At 37.0% G+C, this 16,088-nt stretch overlaps 1 protein-coding gene across 6 annotated transcripts in view; it reads right to left on the reverse strand.

Moving 5' to 3' along the window:
- The window catches only part of KLF8 (KLF transcription factor 8), a 60,513-nt gene that overhangs the window by 30,017 nt on the left and 14,408 nt on the right, over positions 1–16,088 (reverse strand). For 5 of the 6 annotated variants that reach the window (XM_087427169.1, XM_087427170.1, XM_087427167.1 and 2 more), the window contains one exon: positions 7,758–7,831. The exons of the other annotated variant lie outside the window; for it this stretch is intronic. In XM_087427169.1, coding sequence (XP_087283295.1) covers positions 7,758–7,831 — 74 coding nt within the window. The remainder of the gene's footprint in view (positions 1–7,757; positions 7,832–16,088) is intronic. 6 annotated transcript variants of the gene reach the window in all.

Genomic DNA, 16,088 nt, shown 5'->3' on the forward strand with positions numbered 1-16,088 from the left:
AACCAGATGGACTTAGTAGATATACAAAGACCATTACATCCAAAAACCACAGAATACATATTCTGTTTAAATGCACATGGAACATTCTCCAGGACTGATCACATATCAGGCCACAAACAAGTCTCAATAAATTTAAGAAGACTGAAATAATAACAAGCACCTTTTCTGACCACAATGGTATGAAACTTGAAATCAACTACTGGAAGAAAATTGCAAAACCCACAAATATGTGGAGATTAAACAAAATACTACTAAACAATGATTTGGTCAATGAAGAAATCAAAGGAGAAATCAAAAAATACCTGAAGAGAAATGAAAACGAAAATATGACATGCAAAACTTATGAGATACAGCAAAGGTGGTTCTAAGGGGAAAGTTTATAGCAATACAGGCCTATCTCAACAAACAAGAAAAATCTCGAGTAAAAAATTTAACAGTGTACCTAAAGGAACTGGAAAAAGAAGAGCAAAGCCCAAAATCAGTAGAAGGAAGGACATAATAAAGAGAAGAAATAAATGAAATAGAGACTAAAAAAAGAATAGAAAAAATCAATAAAACGAAGAGCTGGTTCATTGAAAAGGTAAACAAAATTGACAAACTTTTAGCTAGACTCACCAAGAAAAAAGAGAGAAGGCTCAAATAAATAAAATCAGAAATGAAAGAGGATAAATTACAATGGATAGCTCAGAAATACAAACGATTATGAGAATACTTTGAAAAGCTATGCCAACAAATTGGATACTCTAGAAGAATTGGATAAATTCTTAGAATCATACAACCTTCCAAAACTGAATCAAGAAGACACAGAGAATTTGAGTAGACCTACTACCAGTAAGGAGATCAAACAGTGATCAAAACACTCCCAAAAAATAAAACTCCAGGACCAAATGGATTCCCTGGTGAATTCTATCAAACATTCAAAGAAGATTTAATACCTATCGTTCTAAAACTCTTCCAAACAACTTAAAGAGGAGGGGAAGTTTCATAACTCATTCTACGAAGCCAGTATTGCCCTGATACCAAAACAAGACAAGAACAACACAAAAAAAGAAAATTACAGGCCAATATCACTGATGAACATTGATGCAAAAATCCTCAACAAAATACTAGTAAATCACATACAATAATACATTAAAAAGATTATACACCACGATCAAGTGGGATTTATTCCAGGTATGCAGGAATGGTTCAACATTTGCAAAGCAATCAAGGTAATACACCACATTAATAAAATGAAGAATAAAAATCACATGATCATCTCAATAGATGCAGAGAGAGCATTTGACAAGATACAGCATACATTTATGATAAAAACTCTGAATAAAATGGGTATAGAAGGAAAATACCTCAACATAATAAAAGCCATATATGACAAACCCACAGCTAATATCATTTTCAATGGAGAAAAACTGAAATCTATCCCACTAAGAGGAACCAGACAAGGATGCCCACTTTCACCACTCTTATTTAATATAGTATTGGAATTCCTAGCCAGAGCAATCAGGCAAGAAAGAGAAATAAAAGGGATCCAAATTGGAAAGGAAGATGTGAAACTGTCACTATTTGCAGATGCCATGATTTTCTACATAGAAAACCCTAAAGAATCCACCAAAAACTTTTAGAAGTAATAAACAAATACGGTAAAGTTGCAGGATACAAAATCAACATACCGAAATCAGTTGCGTTTCTATATACTAACAACGAAGTAGCAGAAAGAGAAATTAAGAGAGAGGAGGGTGAAAGGGATAATTCGGTACATGTGTGTGGTGATGGGTTGTAATTAGTATTTTGGTGGTGAACATGATGTAATCTATGCAGAAATAGAAGTACAATGATGTACATCTGAAATTTTTACAATGTTATAAACCAATGTTACTGCAATAAACAAAAAATTAAAAAAAAAAAGAATACAATCCCATTTACAATTGCAACAAAAAGAATAAAATACCTAGGAATAAACTTAGCCAAAGATATAAAGACCTGTGCACTGATAACTATAAAATATTGTTGAAAGAAATTGAAGAAGACACCAGAAATGGAAATATATTTCATGCTTTTGAATTGGAAGGATTACCATGGTTAAAACGTCCATACTTCCCAAAGCAATCTACAGCTTCAACGTAATCCCTATCAAAGTTCCAACAACATTTTTCACAGAAATAGAAGAAAGAGTCCTAAAGTTTATATGGAACAACAAATGGAATCCTGAGAAAAAAGAAGAAAGCTGGAGGTATCACACTCCCTGACTTCAAAACAAACTACAAAGCTATAGTAACCAAAACAGCATGGTACTGGCACAAAAACTGACATACAGATCAATGGAACAGAATTGAGAGCCCAGAAAGAAACTCACACATCTATGGACAGCTAATTTTCAACAAGGGAGCCAAAAGCATACAACGGAGAAAGGAAAGTCTCTTCAATAAATGGTGACGGGAAAACTGGGCAGCCACATGCAAAAGAATGAATGTAGACCATTACTTTATACCATACACAAAAATTAACTCAAAATGGATTAAAGACTTGAATTTAAGACCTGAAACCATGAAACTTCTAGAAGAAAACATAGGCAGTATGCTCTTTGACATCAGTCTTAGCAGCATATTCTAAAGTATCATGTCTGACTGCACAAGGGAAATAATAGAAAAAAAAAGAAAACAAATGGAACTACATCCAACTAAAAAGCTTCTGCACAGGAGAGGAAATCATTAACAAAACGAAAAGACAACCTATCAATTGGGATAAGATATTTGCAAACCATATATCTGATAAGGGGTTAATATCCAAAATATATAAAGAACTCATACATCTCAACAACAAAAAAACTAACCACCCAATTAAAAAATGGGCAAAAGATCTGAACAGACATTTCTCCAAAGAAGATATACAGCAAGCACATGAAAAGATGTTCAACATCACTATCAGGGACATGCAAATCAAATCTAAAATGAGATATCAGCTCACTCCCGTCAGAATGACTATAATTAACAAAACAGGAAATAATAAGTGTTGGAGAGGATGTGGAGAGAAGGGCACTCTCATATACTGCTGGTGGGATGGCAAACTGGTGCAGCCACGATGGAAAACAGTATGGAGATTTCCCAAAATATTAAGAATAGAACTTCTATACAATCCAGCTATTCAACTGCTGGGTATTTATCCAAAGAACATGAAAACAGGAATGCATAAAGGTATATGCACCCCTATGTTCGTTGCAGCTTTATTCACAATATTTAAGACTTAGAAGCAATCTAGTTGCCCACCAAGGGACGAATGGATAAAGAAGATGTGGTATATATACACAATGGAATACTACTCAGCCATAAAATCGGATGAAATCTTGCCATTTATGACATCATGGATGGACCTTTGAGGCTATTATGCTAAGCGAAATAAGTCAGAGGGAGAAACTCAAATACCATATTATCTAACTCACAAGTAGAAGATAAAAACAACAACAAACACATAGAGACAGAGACTGCATTGGTGGTTACCAGAGGGGAAGGGGGGAGGGAAGAAGGTGAAAGGAGTGATTAGGCACACCTGTGTGGTGATGGATTTTAACTAGTCTTTGGGTGGTGAACATGATGTAATCTACATAGAAATTGAAATATAATGATGTATATCCAAAATTTATATAATTTTATAAACCAATGTTACCACAATAAAAAAATAAATAAATAAAACAGATCCTAAGAAAGAAAAAAAAATAAAATGAAAGAACAAAATACTTCAGACAGCACAGTAGGTGAAAAGGAGAGGAAGGAGTATTATCATGGTAAGAAGATAAAACCTAAACTGCTCCCTAACAGAAGGAGGAAAGCTGCTTTTGTACACAGGTCCCTTCTAGCTTCACTCTGGGTTTAGACCAATAATTTTCATGCCTGGGTGCACACGTATGCACATACATACATATATGTGCACATTCATTGTTTAAGTCAAAAAGTCAGTTTAACCTTCTGAAACGCCAATCTTTCTCCAATTAACACATCAGGTGTTTGGGTTTTAGAGAAAGGAGAGGTAGATGGAGTTGATTATTAGAAAGCTAGACCTAATCTAAACCTAGAGGGAATTCAAATCTTATGTTACCATCATCTCAATAACTTCAGGAAATGGAGCACTATAAGAGAAAAGTATTCATCACTTTGTATACACTAACAAACTAGGCAATCCTAAGAGATTGGGAGAAAGTGTGAAGCATAGTAGCAGCCACATCCAGGCAAAATGAGGTCAGAAATATGCATATGTGTATGTACATATGTATGTATGTATATGTGTGCATATATTTATTCATTAGGTATTTGATTAGTACTAGCATGAAAATATGGAAATACTATTACCTAGCATTTCATTCTATGTAAAATATGAAAAATAATAAAATGAAACAGTTTTTCTTCCTCAAAACACCTAAGATGGTTTTGGGGTGGTGCATGGATAAGTTGTTTTATTTTAATAGTTAAATATTTATTTATTTATTATATATTAGAAAAAAATATATACATATAACACATTGTAGTGGGCTCAATGGTGTTCCCCAAAAAGATATGTCCACATCCTAATCCTCAGAACCCGTGAATGTTACCTTATTTGGAATGAGTCTTTGGAGACATAATTAAGCTAAGGTTCTTGTGGAGATTATCCTGGATTATTTGAGTGGATGCTAAATTCAATGGTAAGTGTCATTATAAGAGGCACACAGAGGAGAGACACAGGAGAAAGCAATGCAAAGATGCAGGCAGAGCACTGAGGCCACAAGCCAAGGAATGCCCACATCAACCAGAAGGTAGAAGAGGCAAGGAACAGATTTTCCCCTAGTGCCCCAAAAGAGATCATGGCACTGACAACACCTTAATTTTGGACTTCTGGCCTCTAGGATTGTGAGAGAATAAATTTCTGTTGTTTTAAGCTACCTAATTTGTGGAAATTTGTTGTGGTAGCCCTAGGAATTTAATACCCCACATCCAACCCAGAATTCTCCAGATTGCTTGGGACAAAACTAATATAGGTATTTATTCATTTTTAAATGAGCTAATTTTTAACAAGTAAATAATATTAATGATAATGATATGGCAAAAATTGTGAAGGTGGTATATAAATAATTTAAGTTTGAAAGACAAAGAATATCATGTGAAAACGAGATATTTACATGAAGCAGTTGACAATTAGAAAACAAGTAATAAGCAGAGCCATGTGAGTGACTGATACAGACAATTTAGCATTCCAGGCACTCAAGTGTACTAGAGATTAATGAGAGTTGGAGTTATCAGTAAAAGTTTTATAGAAGAGATAGAATTGGAATTTGGGCCCTAAGGAAAGTGTAGGATTTGGTAAATTAGACAGGCTGATTGAAGCACATTCCAGGCAGAAAGAACAGTGTGGGAAAAGGTGTCACTGAGAACCTTTTAAAAATGTATGACCCAATTAGATAATGTTATAGAAATATTGTTAATTTTCTTCGGTGTAATAGTATTGTTGTAGTTATGTAGGAGAATGTCATTATTAGTAGGTGATGCATGCTGAATTATTTAGTGGTAAAGTTGCTTGATGCAAATTATTTTCAAAGGTAAGAAACAAGAGAAAAAGAAACAGAGAGAGATAGAAATGGGGGTGGCATAGAGAGAGCAAGAGAGAGAGAGAGAATATATGCAACTATGTGAGAATATGTGCCAAAATGTTAACAATCTTAAATTGGAGGGGGGAAGACATGTATAATACAATATGAACCCTAAAGCTGCTCACACACTTTGTCTAAGAAATCCTACTTTTAGGAAATTATCAGAAACTAGAAACAAAGGGCAAGTGATAACAAAGTGCTCATTCGTTATATGATATAATGATGTAGGAATTCAAAGGAGGAGCAGTACATGTGTACTGAACTAGACAGCCACCCACCAATCCTACCTCATGACATAAACAAATCATATAATGAACCAAACCAGGAAGCTTCTACCCACTAGGCTGTTACCAGCATTGTACTGCTATAGAACACAAGATCTGGACCTTTGTCCCCTGGACACGGCCATGTACCCCCAAGCACCCTAGCTTTACTAAAAGCAAGATATCTTGGAGATGTCAAGAAACAAAAAAAGTGCTTAGATCATCTATTATCCACAATTTTCTACAAATTGAGTAAATTTCAAAGTGCCTTCCAATTCTGGAACCTTAGTATACTTAACCCATGGAAAAACATTTTTTGAATTGTACTTAGGTATACTGAGATTTCAAAATAAGGTAGCTATGTATGCTTGACATTTCACTGAGTATTTTTTTATTACAATTCCAGTAGATTTCTATCTAACACTTATACTCAGCTTCCTCTTAGTATTAACTATGACTAAGCACCAGAAACCAGCAGATATTTTGCAACAATTCGCAAGTTTTGATGTGCTCATAGTCCCTAAATGGCATCAGCTACAAGTAAGGTAAACAAGACATTAAATTGGGTTTAATACCATTAAAACAGTACAAAAGCATCTCATCCATATGCACATGTAACAAATTCAATTGTATACCAAGGGAAAAACATTTAATGATTAAAAACATTTTTTTTTTGTAAAATACGACTCCTAAATGTAAGCCAGATACTTTATCTGATGACTTAAGTAAAGAAACAGATCAGTACTGGATACGCAAAACTGTATACTCAACTTTATAGGTGATTTAAAGGATTTTCAAGGGTAATTTTGACTGTATTTGGGTTTCACTTATGTGACGACTTTAGAACTCAACCCTGAGCAAAACGGGACTTCCACATCTAACAGAGTGCTTGGCTATAAAACCCAGATAATCTGTTTTGAATCCTTATTCCAGGAATGTCCTAGGTCACAATTTTCTTATCTGTAAAATGAGAACAATGAGAATACCTATCTGTGATGGTTAATTCTATGTGTCAACTTGGCTGGGCCACGGTGCCCAGGTATTTGGTCAAATATTATTTGAATATTTCTGTGAAGGTGTTTTTTGGGTGAGATTAACGTTTAAATCATTGGACTTTGAGTAAAGCAGATTACCCTCCATAATGTGGGTTGGCCTCATGCAATCTGAAGTCCTTAATAGACAAAGATTGACCTCCTCCAAGCAAGAAAGAATTCTTTCAGCAGACTGCCTTTGGACTCAAACTGCACTTCTTCCCTGGGTCTTCAGCCTGCCAGCCTTCCTCATGAGATTTTGGATTCACCAGGATTCCACAATCATGTGAGCCAATTCCTTAAAATCTCTCGACAGATAGGTAAATAGATAGATAGAGATAGATAGAGATATATTTTTATTATATATGATATGATATCTTAAATACAAAGATATATATTTTATTTATATCTATAGATATATAGATATATGTAAAGAGAGAGATTGAGACATATACATTCTGTTGGTTCTGTTTCTCTAAAGAACACTGACTAATACACTATCCAACAGAATTGTTGTGAAGATTATTAAATAAGACAATGCATTTAATCTTCAGAGTGCCTGGAATATTGAATAGTGCTAGATAAATTGTTGCTATTGTCTACCAAGTGTCTAATCTTGCCCCTATAGCCTTGATCCTAGAGGCTATGTTTCTTTTAGGCCAGAATTACTCCCTATTTGAACCTGAAATCCAGGCATTTAGGTACTTCCTGGAAGCCTCCTTTTCTTCACCCCTTCTCAGTCCTCAATATGCTGTTAGGAAGCAAAATGAGCTTCAGCTCTGTAATGACTACCAGGTACTCAACACTATTATGGCTCAATATTATTATCTCATTTTCCTAATAACTAACCTGTCTGAATACATGCATTGAGCCACTTTCCGAATTTAGTTGGACCTCCAAGTTGTTTATGAGTTGATCCATATCTGGAAAAGAGACAAGGGAAAGACAATTTTAAAACAAGATCTAACTCACTATATGCATATAGTATGCCACTTACCTTTGGTTACACTTGTTTGTGTTCTATGAACATTTTTTTTCAGGACTTATTAGCTACTGAGAAGTCAGCATTTGGACAACATTATAATTTACATATTCTACTCATCAAAATGGCCCTGACTTGTCCCGAGCGATATTAGCTGTCCCCTCCCCTCAAATCCTGTATGCATATGAATTTGTTTCTTCTAAACTTTCCAACCCTTCCTATCTCCATAGGAATATCAGATTAGCTACATAGTTTCTAGAATCCTCCCTTTCCTGGCCTAGTTCTCATTCTAAGGTGTTCTATGTTCCTGTATGGATATTTACCCTGATGAAATTGTTTACATCTCAGTGCCAAATCTCTCTAAAGAAGCATTTTATCTGTCTATCTCTCTTAAACATCCAAGCCAGGTGGGGTTAATATAAGCAGTCTTCTATTTCCTTGTTAGATAGCTTTCCCTCCTATGAAAGGAGAGACTTGGTGGCCTCATTCAGCTGCCCTACACTATCACAATCATTCCCACCAAAAGCGCCTATCAGCACCTCTTCAACCAGATTTCTTTTGATGTATCGAGTCTAATCTCACTAGAGAGAAAACATAGGGCAAAGAAGAAGAATCCACAGCTTGCTTATGACTTAACTTGTCAGATTTCAGATCATGCTGTGTCTCCAAGTCAATTACAATTAGTTTCCTCAGTTATGACCTGGTTGCATTTCAAAAGGTGTTCCATACATCAATTAATTATTTGGAATGTCAAATACATTTACCCACAGAAGTGTTCATTTTACAGGTCACTTCACAATAGCCATTTAAGACCTAATGCAATTAAAATACAACAAATGCAAAATTAGCAAAGAAACAAAATTATACTATAGCCACACAAAAAAGTAAAAGATAAACCTAAAAACAATTCCTTTATTGATTGAATGTCAGGAATTGAGGAACCAGTCCTAATTAGATGGCAATAACACACAAAGAATCTTCTATTCAGATTATGAGGAAAACTTCTAGGCCACTATCAAACAGTTTGGAGAATTCTAACACTTTAAAATATTTCCAGTTTTATCTCAAAACACATGGATTTTCTTTTCTTTCATTCAAATATGAGTAGAACTGCTCACAAATACATCCATCATTCACTAAATATTTATTGCAGGAGAAGTCAAGATGCCAGCGTAGGCAGACTCCGAATTCACCTCCTCCCACGGACACAGCCAATTTACAACTACTCTTGGAAAAATTACCCCAGAGAAAGAACTGAAAACTGGATAAGAGGAACTCCTGCAACAAACAACAATCCTAATTAAGGTGGAAGAGGCAGAAATTCCCTTCTGGAGAGGAAAAACACCACCTTCACAAGCCACAGTGCTTCATGGCCACCCATGAGCAGCCCAAAGGTACACACGCAGCCTTCCCTGGAGGAGTGGGGACCTGAGCCCGGGAGCGTGCACACTATAGGCAGTTTTTGGACTCAGCTCAATCTAGGCGAGTGGCATAATATCTGACTTTGCTGGCTACTAAAACATTGGGGAGTACCCAGAGAAAAGCTGGTCCACAAAGAAATTAAAACTGGCTCTTGGGCCGGCCCCGTGGCTTAGCGGTTAAGAGCACGTGCTCCGCTACTGGTGCCCCGGGTTGGGATCCCAGGCGCGCACCAACGCCATGCTGAGGCTGCCTCCCACATGCAGCAGCTAGAAGGATGTGCAACTATGACATACAACTATCTACTGGGGCTTTGGGGGAAAAATTTAAAAAAAACTGGCTCTTAAAGGGCCCACACACAAATTCACCCATTTCAGAAAGCAAACTAAAATCACCAGAAAGAAATATGCACAGCCCTTTGGGGAAAAGAGACTCACCTGATAAGCTCTGAGTGCATTTCGGTGAGAGGTGAGACCTCTCCAGGGACTAGGACATTGGCAGCGGCCATTGTTGTGGCCTGGTGTGGGCATGCTGACCCACACGCTGGCAGACGCCATTGGAGTTCTACCTGTGGCCTGCTAGCCCAGGGTCTGCCCCACCCACTAGAGCACTGATTTAATCCAGCTCAGCCAGGGCAGGCAGCCCACCCTAGGGACTGGCGTCCCCCTACTACACGCCCTCAGACAACTTGTGGGCCTGCTAAGTGAGCTGCCTGGATTCTCAGTAGCCTGGCAAGTGGGCCCACCTCTTGGGGCAGGGCATGAGCAAGGAGTGGAGAGTGTAGGGCCATGGTGGTGTGTGGGGGGCTCCTGCCTTGTAGAGACTGGGTACACTTCAGGAGGTCAGGGTGCATGCACTGGGCAGGACTGTATTGACTGTGTGTGTGGACCTGTGGGCAGTAGGGCTTGTCAGCTGCAGAAGACTTGTGCTTCTCAAAGAGCCACATAGGAGGTCGGCCCCACCTTCCAAAGAAAGCCTGAAACAATTGGGTGCTTCCATGCCTCAGGCCAGCCCCACCCATCTGCAATGCTCAGAGAGCTGACAAGAGACCTAAAGGCTAGAGGCTTATAGCAATTGTAAGCTCTTGAGCCTAACAACCTGCCACGCTGGTGGCCTGCTCACGTAATAGAAATACTGCGACACAAATGTGCTATTAAAACTTGAAGCCAACTGTGCTGGGGCTCGCCACAACCCATACAGAGACTGAAGGGCCCACAACAACTACAAGCAGCTGAGCATTACAACAGCTGGCCAGAGGAATAGCTCAGCCTCCCTGGGCACCTATGAGAAGAGCAACCACACCACAACAGACGGAAACACACAGCCCACATAGGGGTCACTCCTGGAAACCTCGGAAGTGAGGGAAGGGCACTGCTGGGTCTCACAAGGGATCACTTATATAAGGTCACCTCTCCAAGAGCAGGAGATGTAGCTCACCTACCTAATACATAGACACAAGCACAGGGAAAGAGGCAAAATGAGGAAGCAAAGGAAAACGTTCCAAGTAAGGGAACAGGACAAAACCTCAGAAAAGGAACTAAGTGAAACAGAAATGAGCAACCTACCCGAATTGAAACGAAGAGTGAATTCAAACAAAGAGTGTTAAGGATGCTCACTGATCTTGGGAGAAGAATGGAAGAACTCAGGGAGAATGTCAACAAAGTAATGGAAGATATAAAAAAGAACTAATCAGAAATGAAGAATACAACACTGGAAATGAAAAATTCACTAGAGGGTCTCAAAAGCAGAGTAGGCGATACAGAAGAACAGATCTGCAAGCTGGATGAAAGACTAGAAGAAATCACCCAGGCTGAACAGATAAAAGAAAAAATAATTAAAAAGAGTGAAGACAGTCTAAGGGACATCTGGGACAACATCAAGCACACTAATATCCATGTTATAGGTGTCCCAGAAGGAGCAGAATGAGACAAAGGAGCAGAGAATCTATTTGAAGAAATAATAGCTGAAAACTTGCCTAACCTAAGGAAGGAAACAGACATCCAGGTACAGGAAACACAGAGAGCACCAAACAAGATAAACACAAAGAGGCCCACACCAAGACACATCATAATTAAAATGTCCAGAATTAAAGATAAAGAGAGAATACTAAAAGCTCCAAGAGAAAGACAAGTTACATACAATTGTAACCCATAAGGCTACCAGTTTACTTCTCAGCAGAAATCTTACAGGCTAGAAGAGAGTGGCACGATATATTTGAAGTGCTAATAGGAAAAAATCTACAGCCAAGAATACTCTAATGGCAAGGTTATCATTCAAAATGGAAGGAGAGATAGAAAGTTTCCCAGACGAGCAAAGATTAAAGGAGTTTGTCACCAAGAAACCAGTACTACAAGAAATGCTAAAGAGACTTATTTAAGAGGAAAAGAGAAGACCATAAATAGGAAAAATTATCTATTTCCATGATAAGAGGGTAATGGATACAAATGCACAAAAAAGAGGTTAGATATGATATCAAAAACAGAAAATTTGGGAGGAGGGGAGTTAAAGAGTAGAGCTTACAGATAGAGGTTAAACTAAAGAGACCATAACCTTAATATAGATTGCTATATATGTAGGTCACTATATATGAACCCCGTGCTAATCACAAACCAGAAACCTATAATAAATACAGAAAAAACTAAGAGAAAGGAATCCAAACATATTAAAGAAAGAGATCAAACCACAACGGAAGAAAGCAAGAGAAGAAGAAAGGAACAGAGAAGAACTACTAAAACACTGAGAAAAAAATGTTAAAAAATGGCAGATGGCAGCAAGTACATACTTATCAATAGCTACTTTAAATGTTAATGTACTAAATGCTGCAATTAAAAGGCATAGGGCAGCTGATTGGATTAAAAAACAAGAACCATATATATGCCACACTCAAGAGACACACTTCAGAAATAACGACACTAACAAACTGAAAGTGAAGGGATGGAAAATGATACTCCATGCAAATGGCGATGAAAAGAAAGCTGGGATAGCAATACTCATATCAGACAAAATAGACTTTAAAACAAAAACTGTAACGAGACAAAGAAGGGCATTACATAATGATCAAGGGAACAATCCAACAAGAGGATCTAACACTTGTAAATAACTATGAACCCAATGTAGGAGCAGCTAAATACATAAAGCAAATATAACAGACATAAAAAGAGAAATAGACAGTAATACACTAATAGTAGGGCACTTTAACACTCCACTTACACCAACGGATATATCATCCAAACAGAAGATTAATAAGGAAAAATTGGCCTTAAATAACACACTAGAATAGATGGACCTAGTAGCTATATACAGAACATTCCATCCAAAATCCAAAAACTACACATTCTGTTCAAATGCACATGGCACATTCTCCAGGATTGATCACATATTAGGCCAGAAAACAAGTCTAGATAAATTTAAGAAGACTGAAATAATACCAAGCATCTTTTCTGACCACAACGGAATTAAACTGGAAATCAACTATAGGAAGAAAATCAGAAAAGCCACAAATATGTGGAGATTAAACAAAATGTTACTGAACAACGATTGTGTCAATGAAGAAGTCAAAGGAGAATTCAAAAAGTACCTGGAGACAAATGAAAATACGACATGAGAGAATTTGTGAGACATGGCAAAAGCGGTTCTAAGAGGGAAGTTAATAGCAATACAGGCCTATCTCAACAAACAAGAAAAGTCTCAAATAAACAATCTAAAATGCACTTAAAGAAACTGGAAAAAGAAGAACAAATAAAGCCCAAAATCAGTAGAAGAGAAATAATAAAAATCAGCAGAAATAAATGAAATAAGAGACTTCAAAAGAACAGAAAAAATGAATAAAACCAAGAGCTGATTCTTTGAAAAGATAAATAAAATTGATAAACCTTGAGGTAGACTCACTAAGAAAAAAAACAGAAAAGCCTCAAATAAGTAAAATCAGAAATGAAAGAGGAGAAATTACAACAGACACCTCAGAAATACAGAAGATGATAAGAGAATACTATGAAAAGCTATATGCCAACAAATTGGACAATCTGGACGAAATGGATAAATTCTTAGAATCATACAACCTTCCAAAACTAGATCAAGAAGAAATAGAGAATTTGAGTAGACCAGTAAGGAGATCGAAACAGTAATCAAAAACCTCTCCCAAAATAAAAGTCTAGGACCAGACGGCTTCCCTGGTGAATTCTACGAAACATTCAAAGACTTAATACCCATCCTTCTCAAACTCATGCAAAAAACTGAGGAGGAGGGAAAGCTCCCGAACTCATTCTACGAAGCCCACATTACCCTGATACCAAAACCAGACAAGGACAACACAAAAAAAGAAAATTACAGACCAATATCATTGATGAACATCAATGCAAAAATCCTCAACAAAATACTAGCAAATCGCATACAACAATACATTAAAAAGATTACACAGCATGAACAGGTGGGATTCATTCCAGGGATGCAGGGATGGTGCAACATTTGCAAATCAATCAACGTGATACACCACATTAATAAAATGAAGAATAAAAATCACATGATCATCTCAATAGATACAGAAAAAGCATTTGACAAGATACACCATCCATTTATGATAAAACTCTGAATAAAATGGGTATAGAAGGAAAGTACCTCAACATAATAAAGGCCATATATGACAAACCCAGAGTGAATATCATCCTCAATGGTGAAAAACTGAAAGCTATCCCTCGAAGAACAGGAAGCACACAAGGATGCCCACTCTCACCACTCCTATTTAAAATAGCATTGGAAGTCCTAGCCAGAGCAATCAGGCAAGAAAAAGAAATAAAAGGGATCCAATTTGGATAGGAAGAAGTGAAATTGTCACTATTTGCAGATGACATGATTTCATATATAGAAAACCCTAAAGACTCCACCAAAAAACTTTTAGAAGTAATAAACGAATACAGTAAAGTTGCAGGACACAAAATCAACATACAAAAATCAGTTGCATTTATATACACTAACAATGAAGTAGCAGAAAGAGAAATTAAGAATACAATCCCATTTACAATTGCAACAAAAAGAATAAAATACCCAGGAATAAACTTAACCAAAGAAGTGAAAGATCTGTACAGTGAAAACTATAAATCATTGCTGAAAGAAATTGAAGAAGACACAAAGAAATGGAAAGATATTCTGTGCTCTTGGATTGGAAGAATTAACATAGTTAAGATATCCACACTTCCTAAAGCAATCTATAGATGAAAGGCAATCCCTATCAAAGTTCCAACAACATTTTTCAAATAAATAGAACAAAGAATCCTAAAACTTATATGGACCAAGAAAAGACCCCAAATAGCTAAAGGAATCCTCAGAAAAAAGAACAAAGCTGGAGGTATCACACTCCCTGATTTCAAAATATACTACAAAGCTATAGTAACCAAAAAGCATGGTACTGGCACAAAAACAGACACACAGATCAATGGAATAGAATCGAAAGCCCAGAAATAAACACCCTCATCTATGGACAGCTAATCTTCGACAAAGGAGCCAAGAACATACAATGGAGAAAAGAAAGTCTCTTCAACAAATGGTGTTGGGAAAACTGGACAGCCACATGCAAAAAAAAAATGAAAGTAGACCCTTACCTTACACCATACACAAAAATTAACTCCAAATGGATTAAAGACTTGAATGTAAGACTGGAAGCTATGAAACTTCTAGAAGAAAACATAGGCAGTACGCTCTTTGACATCAGTCTTAGCAACATATTTTCAAGCACCGTGTCTGACTGGGCAAGAGAAACAATAGAAAAAATAAACAAATGGGACTACATCAAACTAAAAAGCTTCTGTATAGCAAAGGAAACCATCAACAAAAGGAAAACACAACCTACCAATTAGGAGAAGATATTTGCAAACCATACATCTGATAAGGGCTTAATCTCCAAAATATATAAAGACCTCATGCATCTCAACAACAAAAAAACTAACAACCCAATTAAAAAATAGGCAAAAGTCCTGAACAGACATTTCTCCAAAGAAGATATACAGATGGCCAACAGGCACATGAAAAGATGTTCAAAATTATTAACTATCAGGGAAATGCAAATCAAAACTACAATGAGATATCACCTTACGCCCGTCAGAATGGCCATAATTAACAAGACAGGAAACAACATGTGTTGGAGAGGATGTGGAGAGAAGGGAACTCTCATACACTGCTGGTGGGAGTGCAAACTGGTGCATCCACTATGGAAAACAGTATGGAGATTCCTCAAAAAATCAAGGATAGAACTACCATATGATCCAGTTATTCCACTGCTGGGTATTTATCCAAAGAACTTGAAAACACCAATGCGTAAAGATACATGCACCCCTGTGTTCATTGCAGCGTTATTCACAATAGCCAAGACTTGGAAGCAACCTAAGTGCCCATCAAGGGACGAATGGATAAAGAAGATGTGGTATATATACACAATGAAATACTACTCAGTCATAAGAAACGATGAAATCCAGCGATTTGTGACAACATGGATGGACATTGAGGGTATTATGCAAAGTGAAATAAATCAGAGGGAGAAGGTCAAATACTGTATGATCTCACTCATTAAGTAGTAGATAGTAACAACAACAAACACATAGAGACAGAGATTGGATCGGTGGTTACCAGAGGGTAAGAGAGGAGGGAGGAGGGCGAAAGGGATAATTAGGTACATGTCTTTGGTGATGGCTTGTAATTAGTACTTGGGTGGTGAACATGAGAACATGATGTAATCCATGAAGAATTAGAAGTAAATGATGTACACCTGAAATTAATACAATGTTATAAAC

Source organism: Ceratotherium simum, chromosome X, assembly GCF_057802395.1.
Source record: "Ceratotherium simum simum isolate JZ-2026a chromosome X, ASM5780239v1, whole genome shotgun sequence".
Classification (NCBI taxonomy): domain Eukaryota; kingdom Metazoa; phylum Chordata; class Mammalia; order Perissodactyla; family Rhinocerotidae; genus Ceratotherium; species Ceratotherium simum.